Below are 15,716 nucleotides of genomic sequence, written 5' to 3'. Positions count from 1 at the left end.
ATGTTGTGCTTCATTCTTGTATGGGATGGTGTCATCCTGGAAATTGGCTCTGAAGTGACTCATATTAGCAACACGTGGTATGATTTGTGTCCTTCCTGCTTGTCTCATAACCCTGAAGGGGAGTGTAAGGGTATAACCCTTTTAACCTGATCAACACCAAATGTGGGACATCTCTGGACCTTATGATGAACTCTTCGGTGGGGAACCACTTGAACATCCACTGAACCTGGTCCTCAATCAACTTGTTGCAAACTGCACCCATCCTATATCATCCTTAGGTTGATCGAACATGTCTGGAATGTAAGTCATCCTTTTAGGGTGATGGAAGGCTATGTGGTCGTTCCACGGCCTTCGTGGAAACTCTTGGCGGTATTGGCCCCTTTGGAGATGTTCTAACAGCCATACTTGTAATAGCAAATTGCAACCCTCAAAGAATTTGGACCCCTTCTGACAGAGTTCCAAGGCCCGGTACATATTCGCAATGATCATAGGAACAATAATATGTCTACCCCTCGATCTCGTCCATCAGAGTTTTGGCCACCATGGCTATCCTAGTATGGATTCTATCCCCTTCGATTGGGAATACCAGCATGCCCTATGTAGACATGTGATTTTTGACCCTTCTCAAGATTTTTATACTTTAGCGTGTAAATATTTAATTTAGGCCTAATATCGCTATTTCAACTAATTTTTGACTCTTTTACTTTATTTTATTACAAGAAAAATAAAAATTACAAAAAAATAGTTTCATTAATGTTTCGTAGTCATTTTTAATCTTGAAAAATACCAAAAATGGTTTTGTTTTAACGGTCATTCTTATTTTAATAGTTATTTTATTTAAGTAAAATTAATTAATAAATAAGGTAGTATTGTAGTCTTGTTCACCGAAAAGAAAGAATTAAACTTGGGCTTGAGCAACCCATTTTTATGCCTAATTTTGGACCTAACCCATAATTCCCAAGACCATAATTCTTAGGCCCATACCCCTTAACCTAAATATAACCCTAAAAAAATAAACCTATAAAAGAAGCTAACCCCTACACTATATAGAGATCAGCCGCAATACTTTAAGGAGATGAGCTAAAAAATACAGAAAAAAGAAGCCTAAGACCTAAGAAATAACGATCCGCCGTGGATCCTCTTCACAAAATCAAAGAAAAACCAAAAAGGGAAGATCCTTAAGCTAAATAAGAAGATAGACCGCAGTAACCAAAAATCACGAGCTTACCCCAAAACTTTGATCTTCGATTTCACTCGATTCAGCTGCGTCGATGAATGTTAAATGGAGTTGTGTTTCTACTTAGATTGAAGAAGATTAGTTCAATGTTCAGATTCCGATCTGCAAAACACACGGTTTTTCTATACTTCAAAAATCGAAAAAATACAAGAATAGTACACCTCTGTTTCTTCTTTTTGATTGCTTTATATTTTCCAAAAATTGGAATTTGATTAAATTTGAATGTAGTTTGAGCTCGTCGTGAGTCAGAAGTTGCCGAACGAGGTTTCCAGTTCGAGTTCTGTCCTATAGCTCGCTCAAGATTCATTGTTTGGAGCTTCCATTACTATACCCGTCAGGAAATTTTCAGCAAATCAAGGTCCATCCTTTTCCGTTGTTTTATTGTCGATATTGCAAAATCTCGTGTTTGTCTCAATTTGTGACTGTTATATGTGTTGATCCACCATTTTTTTGCTCCTTATTGTTTATGATAGTTTAATTGTGCTCTTTAGATTAGTCATAGAATTTAAGTGAATGATTTTTTTAATCAGTTAATAATAGAGGGACGTAGTATTTGAGCTAAAAGTTGTAAACAGTACCACTAACATTACACACTTGATACCCACCCAACTTATATCTTTACTATTATTTGTGGTTAAAAATATAAACAAGGTTAATACTGCCATATTTTCCTTCATAGATAATTCATCAGAGGTTATTTCAAAGTATTGAGAATATTGTCATGCTTATTGGATCACGTACTGGATTGCCTTATTGTGATTTGAGGATATTAGTTAAATAACTTCAATTGTCTTCAAACCCTTTCTAATAGCTTTAATAATATTGCATCACTTCCTCTGCGACGGTTCTAATTATATAAATCATGTCTTTACGACAATCTGATATGAACATCGTAGAAAAGCCTTTAGGCGCGTTTAAAATATTATTGTGATTGTGTACACGTTCGCGTGGCATAATTACGATTCTAAAAACCAATTCGGAGTATGTGTTCGCACAACTTCGATCAAACCTCCTTAATATTAAAATTGTTTTTGATAGACCGCTAGATTAAATGTAGTTCTTTAGTCCGAGGTGTGTCATCTACAATTTAATCATTCATGGCCCTCGTATTAATCTTATGACTTGGATATTAAGAATGATATTCGTAGCTTGCTTTAGGCACGTTTAATATACTATCGTGGTTGTGGACACGTTCGCATGACATGACTACAATTTCTAAAAAGTAACTTGAGGGATGCGTTCGCGCAACCTCAACCAAACTTTTCTTAATAAAATTAACAAAGCACTATTGATTGTGGACACGTACACGTGACATAATTTTGATGCGCCAAAAGAAAAGAGTATACGTACGCATAACTCAATTCTTTAATTACGAATAATTCAAGTGAATAAAAACGGTAAAAGGTAAATGCACATAGGTTCAAAAAATAAGTAATTAAACAACTTAAGCCAAGTATAAATTGCTAAGCGACCGTGCTAGAACCACGGAACCCGGAAATGCCTAACACCTTCTCCCGGGTTAACAAAATTCCTTACTTAGAATTTATGGTTCGCAGACTTTTAAATAAAGTCGAAAACTTTCTCGGTTTGGGATTTAAATTAAACCGTTGACTTGGGACACCAAATAATTTATTCCAAGTGGCGACTCTGATAAATTAATTAATCTCATCTCGAATAATGTCACTTTAATTGGAAAAACTCCCTTATATACCCTACAGGTGATAAAATGGAGGTGTGACAATATGGCGACCCCGCTGGGGATCGAACCCAGAATCTCTGGTTCAGGGTTCAAGAATTCGAGCTTGTTAATGCGATTTTTATTTGGCTTTATTGTTGATATTACTGTATTTTGTGGACTTAATGTGCTAATTGTCATTTACCGCTTTGATATTACTTGAACTGTATTTAAATGTCTTCTTACGCCACCCCTCTAAGTCTTCTGAAAATGGTGCACACGTTCGCGTGACCCGTTTTTTCTGTAGAAATTATACCAAATAGATCGAGGCTGGGCCAGTAACAAGGCCAGGATAGACTTTAGTGCTCCCGGCACGTTGCCCCCTTTTCGGCCCCAGTTGTCTACTCGGGTAACCCAGGTCTAGAACACAAACCCCAGGTTTTAAACCTAGAATAATGCAACTTCATGCCAGATCCCTAGTAGGAACGATTGTTTTCATCACGTACATTTGACCTTGGGGACCCAACACAGGGGTTGGGTCCGTCTAGGACAGGTGTACCCAAAACAAAGACCATCATGATGCATCCTATGTGCTATGTGAATATTTATCTGTTTCGACTTGCATGTTGACCGCCTAGAAAAAGAAAATAAAGAGAAAACCCAAGAGTGAGGTAGGAGAGAAAATTTACCCGGTTTCTAAAAATCTCGGTATTTGAAAATGTCCCGAAACTCTGCCAAATTTTTGAAAAAAAAAAGAAAAAGGAAAATGCATTTCAAAAGAGTGAGTCAAATATCATGTTTTTATGTCAAAACTATCGAACTATGCGGGTCTGATTCTCACCGGATGTGAGATACGTAGGCAAACCTCATCAGTTCCGGCCCCCAATTTTCAAAAAATTCAAGCAAAAATCCCGAATAAAAAAAAATTTAAAAGCAAAAATATTTTCTTTTAGAAGTTTTTCATTCGAAAAGAAAAGAAAATCAAAATCCAAAAAAATATTTTCTACCTTTTCTTAGAAGTCTTTTTCCCAAAATTTCAAAAAAAAAAAAGAAATCAAAAATCCAAAAAATATTTTCTTTCTTCTTTAGATGTCTTTCTTTTTAAAAATCGAAATCCAAATATATTTTGTTTCTTCTTTTTAAGTCTTTCTTTCGAAAAAGTCCAAAATCCAAAAAAAAAGTTAGTTTATCTACTTTATTCCTAATCTTACCGAACTACGCAAGATTTAATTCATGCGAGGTCATGATACATAGGCAATTTCCATCGGATTCGATCATAGCTAAAAAATAAAACTGAGTGAAAAATAAACTGAAAAAAAGAGAGAAAGAAAAATTGAAAAAAAAGGGAAATAAAAAGAGAGGAAGAATGATAATAATAAGGACTGACTGAGTCAATTCTAACATGTTTTTGTTTTAAATTGTGAAGAAAGTTGAGGTGGTCGGCTTGTGGTAAGCTGGCAACACAAGATCCAAGGAAAATATGTTAATGACAACTGACATCAAAGCTGTTACAAATGCTCAAGAGACTCAGGGTCAGATGATTCAACAAGAGTCTACTATGGTTGAGGAAAATAGACTACTGAAACAAAAAATGACTAAAATGTGTCAAGCATGGGCCAACGGCCAAGGACCGCCTTTTTCTTCTCCTGGTTTCCCAAAATTCACATCCATCTCGACTACTACCATTCCGGTCTCATTGTCTGATCAATCCTGTTCTCCTGGGTTCAGTCCTTATCCCAATTGTATGACTGAAACTAGGACTTCTATTTCATGCTCTCAAAGTTTGTCATTCACAGCCAATCAAACAACCTCTACTATTATGCCCGTCTTCACCATCCCACAGCCGACGGTGGTGCAGAGGAAAACTCATGAGTCACAATTTTCTACCCAGCAAGCGCAGCACCACTCTCCTAAGTACCACTCGTACTTGTTTGATCTTCCTGCAAACATTGAGAAGCCTTCCCAAAAGATGGCACAGGAAGAAATGACCCAAAGAGTGAAAAGCTTAGAACAACAGTTGAAAAACATGCAAGGGTTGGCTGGTCAGAAGAGCATTGCCTTCAAGGATTTATGTATGTTCACCGATGTCCACTTGCCACCTAGTTTCAAGACTCCCAAATTTGAAAAGTATGATGGACATGGAGACCCCATAGCCCACCTGAAAGGGTTTTGCAATCAACAAAGAGGTGCGGGAGGAAAGGAAGAATTACTGATGACTTATTTTGGGGAAAGCCTTGCGGGAGCAGCCTCCGAATGGTTTATGGATCAAAATACCTCTCACTGGCATGTCTGGGATGACATGGCTCGGGCCTTTGTCAAACAGTTTCAATACAACATTGACATCGCACCAGACCGCAATTCCCTTTCAAATCTGAAGAAGAAACCAAGTGAAAGTTTCACGGAATATGCCATTAAATAGAGAGAGCAAGCAGCTAGAGTTAAGCAACCCATGGATGACCATGAGCTAATCACTATCTTTCTTCAGGCTCAAGAGCCAGACTATTTTCCAAACAGGATGTCCACAGTGGGTAAATCCTTCTCGGAAGCAATCGAAATAGGGGAAATGGTTGAGAATGGCCTTAAGATAGACAGAATTATAAGTCAAGCAGCTCTCAAAGCCGCAACTCAAGCTCTCCAGTTTGAATCTAATAATTTTAGTGATACGAATGAGAAGGACGAAGAAATCATGATGACATCAGGGTCGAGAAGAGGTCCTAGGAGAGCATCTCGAAGGTATGATCATCCTCGTCTGTTTTCTGATGATGCTCCTGAGCACTATTATCCACCTCAGAACCCTCAATACTCTATTGCTTCACCTCAGTCTGTTGCCTGGACACCAAGATACCCCAGAAGGCGAGCACCAGCACCGCAAAATCTCCACCAGCCTCCACAAAATTTTCAAGTTCCATATAACCCACATATATGCCAGGGGTATAGAAGAGAACAAAGGTTGAAAGATAATTTTACACCAATAGGTGAGTCCTATGCAAGCTTATTTGAGAAGTTAAAGCATCATGACATGATTGCACCCGTTCCTCCAAATCATGTGGACCCACATGCAAAAAGCTTTGACACTTCCAAAAGGTGTAAATACCATTATGATGCCCCGTGGCACAATGTTGAAAGTTGTCGGGATTTGAAAGAGAAACAGAAAGGATGATCCAGGAAAAACTGATTGTTCTCCAAGACAATGACACCCAGAATATCACGCAGAATCCTTTACCTATACATGATGATGCACACTATGTGGGGATGATGCCTGGTGACATGGAATATGAGAATCCTCTCGGGAATTTGCCGACTGAAATTGGAGAAGGCCATGGTAATTCTGATTAGCAAATTTGTGGCTAAATGTCAAGCTTAGCAATTGAAAATTCATTCTCTCCTCACTAGGAAACAATCTTGTTAGCTTGTTTTGATGTTTTATCTATTATTTGGGTTATTTCAGGGTTGTGATCCAGATTTTATTTGTTTTATTGAGTCAAACCCTTATATCCTTCTATTCTGTTTGTATGAGTCATGTCTGTCTGTTTTGTTTCTATTTTCATTATCCGGGTTATTTTAGGTTTGTAACTCGGATTTTAGGTTGTTTGTCTTGTTATCAAACCCTTTCATCCTTTACTCAATAAAATATAGTTTGTCCTTTCGTGTCATTCTATTCCTAGTTCTTTTCTCGCTAGTTCTAATTACATGACATGCATGCGGAAATTTTGGCTAGATCATAGAAACTGATTTAATTTGGAATTGGATAACTGAAAAAAAAAAAACACTTTTGAGGATGATTAAAGAGTTGAAATACTTTGGAATTAAGGTCGTGTAAAATTCACCTTCAAATCATTGTGAAGATCGGGCTTGAGGATGTTTAATCAATTGAAGTTTGTTGGAAAGTTTGACATTAAGGGATGGAAAATGTCTTGTGACCATGACACACCAAGAAGACAAACATGTTCGTCAACGCTGTGATGACGAAAAGATACTATGTTCGGCGTTCTCGAGGTTGGGATGCCCTTTTTCTACTACCCAAATACTTTATACCCTTTGTTACCTCTTTGAGCCTGTGTTATTTTCTTTGACCACCCTCTTTTGGAATCAAGTTAAGATTCAAGAGTCAAAAAATGAAAAAAAAAGAAAAAGAAAAAAAAGTCCATGTCCCAAAAGTACAAATTGGGGCAATTCTTAGAAATTTCAAGTGAAAACAAATGAAGAAGAAAAGAACTGGCAAAGGTCCATGCCCCCAGAAAACAGAAGCCGGAGCAACTTGTTTTGAGAAAAAATATAGAAAAAAATAGAAAGAAAGATGAAAAAAATAGTTAGGTTAGATGTTTGAACTATGTTCGATCTGATTCCTTAAAAAATAAGGATACCTAGGCAGCCTCACGGTTCGGTCCAACCAAATAAGAATTAAAGAAAAAAATTCCAAAATCCCCAATAGTTGAAACTGGGGCAAAGATTTTATTTTTTGAAAGAGTCGATTCTAAGAGTTGTAAGTCTACAACCCCATCATTTTGAGTCTACTTTGAGCCTTCATGCCAACTTTTCTTTCCAATCCTATACAAAAACCTTCCAAATAAGACCTCCCGATGAGCCTTCAAGAATGTCAAGAGACGCATGCAATGAGCAACAGTTGTCACACGACATAGAACATTGTCGAGCTGCTCAAAAGAGAAATAGAAAAAAAAGATGAGAGAGTATTACTAGTGAAAACCCTCACGGGCACTATAAGGCGACGGTAAGCAGAGATAAATAAATGAGAGAGACTTGTTGGTGAAAACCCCTCGGGGAACCACTAGTCGAAAGTGAGTCATGAAGCTAATGTAAAGGATTGGCACGAACAAGCCCGACTTCGAAGGCCATAAGAAGGGTAAAAGGGAAAATTGGATTAGTTGGATAGATCAGGCCGTTATGTCCAAAATGCATGTCATGATCATTAAGGCTAGTTATTGAAAAAAAAGAAAAAAAAAAGAAAAAAAAAACTCTTCCTTCTGTCCTTCCGACAGGGGCATTTCTTATTGATACTTGTTTCTTTGCATCATTGTGTCCTTCACTTTGAGTCAGTCCTTCTCAAAACAAGCAAGAAAAGATTTCAAAATTTGCTACTAGCTTTTCAGTTGGATAAAGTAAATTTGGCCAGCACACTCAGTTGTTACTACCAACATGCTTTGAGGATTCGTTCAAAGGCTTCCCCAAAAAACTCTTGTCAGCCTACTTGGCACAAGCAAAGATAACTGGTGATTCTCTCTAATAGACAAATTGCTCAAAAAGCACGAAGTCATTCAAGATATCAGTAAAGGTCACCTAAGAAAAGATCTCCAGTTGGGATAAGGCTGATTGAGCCACAAATACAAATGGTACTGGGTGTGAAACAATTAGGGATGATGTAGAGAAAAAGTCTCTTGAAACCGACTCAAGTTGATTGAACAGAAGCCAAACTGCCCAAGATTCAAGGCCACAAACCGACCACCATTTTTAAAACTGACAAATTTTTCTTTGTGTGAAACAGGAACAAAGCAATGCAAGGAAAGTGGTTAAAAAATGGGGAAAAAAAGAAAAAAAAACAAAAAAAAGAGAAAAGAGAAGAAGAGAAGAGCCGACAAAGGGAAGTTTCTCAAATCTTCACCTTTATTTGTCTTGCTATTGTGTATAAAATCCTGCAATTGATCTTCACATTTTGCCTCCTAGGATAAAAAGTCCTGGTCTGATGGATTTTCCTCCCAATAAAAATTTTACTCTGATGAATCTTTCTCCTAAGATAACAAAAAATGGACTTAGTCTGGTGAATTTTCTCCTAGGATAAAAGTCTTAGTCTGGTGAATATTTCTCCTAAGATAAGAAAACCCTAGTCTGATGAACTTCCTCCTAGGATAGAAATCTTAGTCTGATGAATCTTTCTCTTAAGATAACAAAAGTGGACCTAGTCTGATGAATTTTCTCCTAGAATCAAAATCTTAGTCTGATATTTTTCTCCTAAGATAACAAAAAAGACGTAGTCTGATGAACTTTCCCCTAGGATCAAAATCTTAGTCTGATGAATCTTTCTCGTAAGATAAAAAATCTAGTGTGATGAATTTTCTCCTATTATCAAAATCATAGTTTGATGAATCTTTCTCCTAAGATAACAAAAAATGGACCTAGTCTGATGAATTTTCTTCTAGGATAAATGTCTTAGTATGATGAATATTTCTCCTAAGGTAAGAAAACCCTAGTCTGATGAACTTTCTCCTAGGATAGAAATCTTAGTCTGATGAATCTTTCTCCTAAGATAACAAAAAAGGACCTAGTCTGATGAATTTTCTCGTAGGATTGGAATCTTAGTCTGATGAATCTTTCTCCTAAGATAGAAAACCTAGTGTGATGAATCTTTCTCCTAGGATAAACATCTTAGTTTGATGAATCTTTCTCCTAAGATAGAAAACCTAGTCTAATAAATTTTCTCATGGGATCAAAATCTTAGTCTGAATAATTTTTCTCCTAAGATAACAAAAGAGACCTAGTCTGATGAACTTTCTCCTAGCATCAAAATCTTAGTCTGATGAATCTTTCTCCTAAGATAGAAAACCTAGTCTGATGAATTTTCTCCTAGGATAATTTGAAAAAAAGAGGCGTTGGGGATATTTGTTCAAAAGATTGATTTTCTCAAAAAAATGTTGTTTTTTCAAAAAAAAAAAAGAAAAAAAAATCTTTCTTGATTTATTTTAGCATAGGTACACAAGTCAGTAATCTTTTCCAGCATAGAGTCTCACTCCCTAGTTGATGCCAGCATAACCTGGTAATCTTTCCAACATAGAATCTCCATTCCCTAGTTGATTTTATTTTAGACATAGGGTCTCCACTCCCTAGTCGTTTTTCCAACATAGGGTCTCCACTCCCTAGTTGCTTCATTTTAGATATAGGGTCTCCATTCTCTAATCTTTTTTTCCCAAGGATACACAATCCTGACTTTTATTACTTTCAATAAAGAAGTAGTTTAGAATTTTGTTACAATAACTCATGAAATTTTCCTAGTGAAAACTGGGGCAGAAAAAATTCGTTCGCTTATTTGTTTTGGTATCCGAGTAGGTTTTACCTCGAGGCACAGGGTTCGAGACGACCCAAAGAAGTAGTCTCAATCTAGAATAAAAGAAAAAAGAAGAAAAGAAAAAGAAGTAAACTCAAAGTGCAAAAATTGATGAAAGATGTAGGCTGCTCAAGACATGGCTGAAGTCACAAGCTCTGCATGTCCCGTCTTGATTTGAAAAAGCTGAAGAAGATTGAACCAACACCTGCAGCTAACAAGCATCAAGATTCAGATCAGAGTCCGCATGAAGAACCAACCAAGACTCAAGATCAAGCTTCAGAAGACTCATAGATCGGAATCTTGTAACTCATAGCTGATAGGCTTAGTTGGTCTTTTCATTTTTGATTTTGATGTAATAAGGGGACTGCAGACTGGAACCTCGACGGCACCTCAATCGGCTCTCTACCTCGGTATACTCCATCATCTAACTCACTTCTGAACTACACGTGGCCTGATTCCTTTATAGCCAAGGATATGTAGGCAGCTCAAATACCAGGGCTCGGTCACATTCTCATTTCTTTTAGCTTTTGGTCTGTCTAAATAAGGGTCGGGTCAAAAAAACCTGTCTAGTCATTCTTTGTCTGAAAACTCTTCGTATTCCCAGTTAAAGAGGGGCAGCTGTAGACATGTGATTTTTGACCCTACCCAAGATTTTTATATTTTAGCATATAAATATTTAATTTAGGTCTAATATCGCTATTTAACTAATTTTTGACCTTTTTACTTTATTTTATTACAAGAAAAATAAAAATTACAAAAAAAATAGTTTCATTAATGTTTTGTAGTCATTTTTAATCTTGAAAAATACCAAAAATAGTTTTGTTTTAACGGTCAGTCTTATTTTAATAGTTATTTTATTTAAGTAAAATTAATTAATAAATAAGGTAGTATTTTAGTCTTGTTCACCGAAAAGAAAGAATAAAACTTGGGCTCGAGCAACCCATTTTTAAGCCTAATTTTGGACCTAACCCATAATTTTTAAGCCCATAATTCTTAGGCCCATACCCCTTAACCTAAATATAACCCTAAAAACCTAAACCTATAAAAGAAGCTAAACCCTAAACTATATAGAGATCAGCCGCAATACTTAAAGGAGATGAGCTAAAAAATACAGAAAAAAAGAAGCTTAAGACCTAAGCAACAACGATCCTCCATGGGTCTTCTTCACAAAATCAAAGAAAAACCAAAAAGGGAAGATCCCTAAGCTAAATAAGAGGAACGACCGCAGTAACCGAAAATCACGACCCCACCCCAAAACTTTGATCTTCGATTTCAGTCGATTCAGCTGTGTCGGTGAATGTTAAATGGAGTTGTGTTTCTCGTTAGATTGAAGAATATTAGTTCAATGATCGGATTCCGATTTGCAAAATACAAGGTTTTTCTATACTTCAATAATTGAAAAAATACAAGAATAGTACACCTCTGTTTTTTCTTTTTGATTTCTTTATATTTTTCAAAAAATGGAATTTGATTAAATTTGAGTGTAGTTTGAGCTCGCCGCGAGTCTGAAGTTGCCGATAGAGGTTTCCGGTTCGAGTTCTGTCCAATAGCTCGCTCAAGATTCATTGTTTGGAGCTTCCATTACTATACCCGTCGGGAAATTTTCAGCAAATCAAGGTCCATCCTTTTCCGTTGTTTTACTGTCGATATTGCAAAATCTCGTGTTTGTCTCAATTTGTGAATGTTATATGTGTTGATCCACCATTTTTTTCTCCTTATTATTTATGATAGTTTAATTGTGCTCTTTAGATTAGTCATAGAATTTAAGTGAATGATTTTTTTAATCAGTTAATAATAGAGGGACCATAGTATTTGAGCTAAAAGTTGTAAACATTACCACTAACATTACACACTTGATACCCACCCAACTTATATCTTTACTATTATTTGTGGTTGAAAATATAAACAAGGTTAATAATGACGTGTTTTCCTTCATAGATAATTCATCAGAGGTTATTTCAAAGTATTGAGAATTTTGGCATGCTTATTGGATCACGTACTGGATTGCCTTATTGTGATTTGAGGATATTAGTTAAATAGCTTCAATTGTCTCAAACCCTTTCTAATAGCTTTAATAATATTGCATAACTTCCTATGTGACAGTTCCATTTATATAAATCATGGCTTTATGACAATCTGATATGAACATCGTAGAAAAGCCTTTAGGCGCGTTTAAAATATTATTGTGATTGTGTACACGTTCGCGTGACATAATTACGATTCTAAAAATCGATTCGGAGTATGTGTTCACGTAAATTCGATCAAACCTCCTTAATAATAAATTTGTTTTTGATAACCGCTAGATTAAATGTAGTTCTTTAGTCCGAGGTGTGCCATCCACAATTTAATCATTCATGACCCTCATATTAATCTTACGACTTGGATATTAAGAATGATATTCGTAGCTTGCTTTAGGCACGTTTAATATACTATCATTGTTGTGGACACGTTCGCATGACATGATTATGATTTCTAAAAAGTAACTCAAGGGATGCATTCGCGCAACCTCAACTAAACATTTCTTAATAAAATAAACAAAACGTTATTGATTGTGGACACATACGCATGACATGATTTTGACAGGCCAAAAGAAAAGAGTATACGTAAGCGTAACTCAATTCTTTAATTACGCATAATTCAAGTGATTAAAAGCAGTAAAAGGTAAATGCACATAGGTTCTAAAAATAAGTAATTAGACAACTTAAGCCAAGTATAAATTGCTAAGCGATCATGCTACAACCACGGAACCCGGAAATGCCTAATACCTTCTCCCGGGTTAACAGAATTCCTTATTTAGAATTTTTGGTTCGCATACTTTTAAATAAAGTCGAAAACTTCCTCGGTTTGGGATTTAAAATAAATCGGTGACTTGGGACACCAAATAATTTATTCCAAGTGGCGACTGTGATAAATTAATTAATCCCATCTCGAATAATATCACTTTAATTGGAAATACTCCCTTATATACCCTTCGGGTGGTAAAAAGGAGGTGTGATACCCTAGAAGCACATAATGAACACGAAGACCCTACGATGAACTCAGCCCAAAGAAATGATTGAGCACTCATCATAAAAAATACGGTAAAAGCTACTATGACCGTACCTTTCATAAAGGAAATCAAAAGGTATGTAGGAGTTTTTTAGGCACTCCAAATCATCATTTTTCTTCAGCCCTATCATCTTAAAGAACCCTCTGGTTGTGCGATTTTCAGGTCCCAACAGACCAGGGTTATCCCAAGGTAACCCAACAAATCCCTCTATTACTTCTAGAAGGGGAGTAATTTCTATGTCTCCAAAATGGAATACAACCCTTTCCTTATCCCTAAATAGAGTGGCAACCTCGATTAGCAGCTTATTTGGTTGAAGATCCAACAGTGATGGCAAATTACCCAAGACTCTTTTTACATGATTTTGGTCACTTGAGGGAAGATCCCTCCACCAATCTATGTAAAGTGGAGGAATACTACCGACCATATCAAACCTGGGGACTTCGTGCCTCATTTTCTACAAAACAAGAGATAGTTAGACGCTTTCCCTCTCCAGGTTCATATATTTATACAGTAATGATTAGCATATTGGCACTTATTTCTCCAAATTAATGCACATAATCATGGTTACATCCGTTGGGATTGTGGAAAACCCGATGGACTTTTGGACGAGGCTTGTCTTAAAAGGTTATTATGCGGACAACATATTAAGCCGGCTAGGTCTGACCATGATGCATGTACAATTAATCAGAGTAAGGCTAATTTAGAGGTCTAGACTGGGACCTTCAAGTGGACAACTTGAGGGGGAAAGGTATGGAACCGTCGAACACACCGCTGATCGACTAGTTTTACCGCAAATGCGCATTTCCGAATTTAAAGGATGATATATAGGAAGAGCGGAAACACTCATCAAGTATTGCTATAGGATTGATTATGCATGAGTGGAATATGATGTTGAGCGTGATTTATGCAACAATAAATAGCATGTTCTCAAGTATTTACATGTAAAAAATGATAAATGCAATATTTAAATAATTAAAAGACAGTTACGAAAAAAAGAAAACAAAGAGACAAGTCAGTTTCAGGAAAATAAAAAAATCATAAATGCTTGAAAATATGTAGTTAAATTCAAATAAGGGGAAAGGGTACATGAGATAGAGCATGCTGGACTAATTCACAAAAATAAGTTCGTTATGGTAAGAGCCTAAAATATCCCCCATCAGAGTCACCATGTTATCGTGCCCCCTTTTTCCTCACGGAGTTCGGGTTTTGACATTCATGGGGAATAACTCGTTTCTTTTTGGGAATTGGGTATTTGAAGCGTCGCCACCTAACGGATTATGGTGCGTTATGGTACCTAGAGTAATTAACTCGCGTAACTAGTTTGCATTACCAGAGATTAGGGTAAGAGCTCGAAATAACCTTGAGGGGAAGGTGTTAGGCACCCCTCGCGGTCCACAACGGTGGGTCCCAGCCAAACTTAAACTATGTGAATTAGTCATTTTAACAAGTAAACAGTTTTAACACATATTTGCAAATAAAGACATATTTTCACATTATAAATACATGTATGATTCAGATAATGAAAGTAAGAGAGAGGTTTGGACAACTTACACATGTATATGTCAAGAAAGGAAAGTTTAGATGATTTAAACACATATAGGAATTGGGAAAGGGAAGTCCTAAGTTGATTAGCCTACATGATCAATCTGTGCAATGCCCGGTAATCCTCCTCAACTAGAGGGGCTACACATGATATTAGTGCGCAAGTCATCATATCCTTTTACTACCCATTACCCTCCCCTTAGTGGTTATATAAGCGAGTTTCATTAATGACCTCTAAGCGTGCTTCTACCCGTCCCTTCCTTGTGGTCCTGGAGGACTTTAGGACCTTTAAATCTGGGCAGTTCTAGACAGCCTAATGTATTTAAAAGAGAAACTCTAGGCGACTTGCAAAGAACATATAGGACAATCAAATAGGGAGAGGCAGTTGAGGTTCATGTTTTCCTCTGAATGTACATAAGTAAATAGGCAGCACATCTCAAATAACTGATTTTTAATAAGTTCAAAAAGCCTAGGAACATGATATCTTGATGAACAATCACGAAATAGAACATGCATCGTTTGTTTTAAGAGAAGTGGTAGAATCCTAACCAGTTGCCTACTAGTTTTATAGCCTGTTAAGCCTGGATAATTTCACACATAAACAGGACTGGTTTCACAATTATTTAACGTCCTAAGGCTTGCCTAAGTATGTATATGCAGTCACAATTTTGGGAAATAGTTTGAAGTTCTTTTGTCCTATAGGCATGCTTTCTAGTGACATTTAACAAGACACTGTATGAAGTTCTAGTTTTAGTACTTGATGCATATGATGATTACCCTATGGACATGAGTTCTATCTCTAATGAGTGAAAATGCTATTAGTTCTTATTAGACACGCATACTGAATGAGCAAGTGTGACAACCAATTAAACCTGCATGTATGATTTCTAAAGAGATCGATTTGAATATATGCTGTAATGAAAGTTGAACCTTAGTTATTTTATTCCCTATAGGCATGGCGTCTAATCATGTAAAGAAAATTAGGTATAACTTATTTCAACCAAAGCAAACCCTATAGGCAGGTTATCTAACAAAGAGCATTTGAGCCAAAGTAAACCCTATAGGCATGTTATATAGCACAGAATAGTGATTAGAGTAAACATCTAGGCAAGTTTTCAAATATGCAGTAGCAGAGTGCTTTTGAATGAAGTAAAGCCAT

At 36.5% G+C, this 15,716-nt stretch overlaps 1 protein-coding gene and 1 long non-coding RNA gene across 2 annotated transcripts; both read left to right on the top strand.

Moving 5' to 3' along the window:
* The first annotated feature begins 1,054 nt into the window (after window positions 1–1,054).
* On the top strand, window positions 1,055–11,606 carry LOC142162779 (uncharacterized). The gene is made up of 2 exons (XR_012694173.1): window positions 1,055–1,595; window positions 9,969–11,606. It is a non-coding gene; the product is annotated as an uncharacterized LOC142162779 (long non-coding RNA).
* Window positions 3,269–11,606, top strand: LOC107810637 (uncharacterized). Its single transcript, XM_075219534.1, has 2 exons — window positions 3,269–11,341; window positions 11,454–11,606. The coding sequence occupies exon 1, from the start codon at window positions 4,393–4,395 to the stop codon at window positions 5,329–5,331; it is 939 nt and encodes a 312-aa protein (XP_075075635.1). The 5' UTR covers window positions 3,269–4,392; the 3' UTR covers window positions 5,332–11,341; window positions 11,454–11,606.
* Window positions 11,607–15,716: the final 4,110 nt, after the last annotated feature.

The sequence above is a fragment of the Nicotiana tabacum genome, chromosome 8 (assembly GCF_000715075.1).
Source record: "Nicotiana tabacum cultivar K326 chromosome 8, ASM71507v2, whole genome shotgun sequence".
NCBI lineage: Eukaryota > Viridiplantae > Streptophyta > Magnoliopsida > Solanales > Solanaceae > Nicotiana > Nicotiana tabacum.
The sequence above is the reverse complement of the archived record's forward strand: the minus strand, read 5'-3'. Positions and strand labels throughout refer to the sequence as shown.

Bases quoted from the DNA above. Each gene is read 5' to 3' on its own strand.
- LOC107810637 (XM_075219534.1), top strand. From the start codon at position 4,393: ATGTTAATGACAACTGACATCAAAGCTGTTACAAATGCTCAAGAGACT.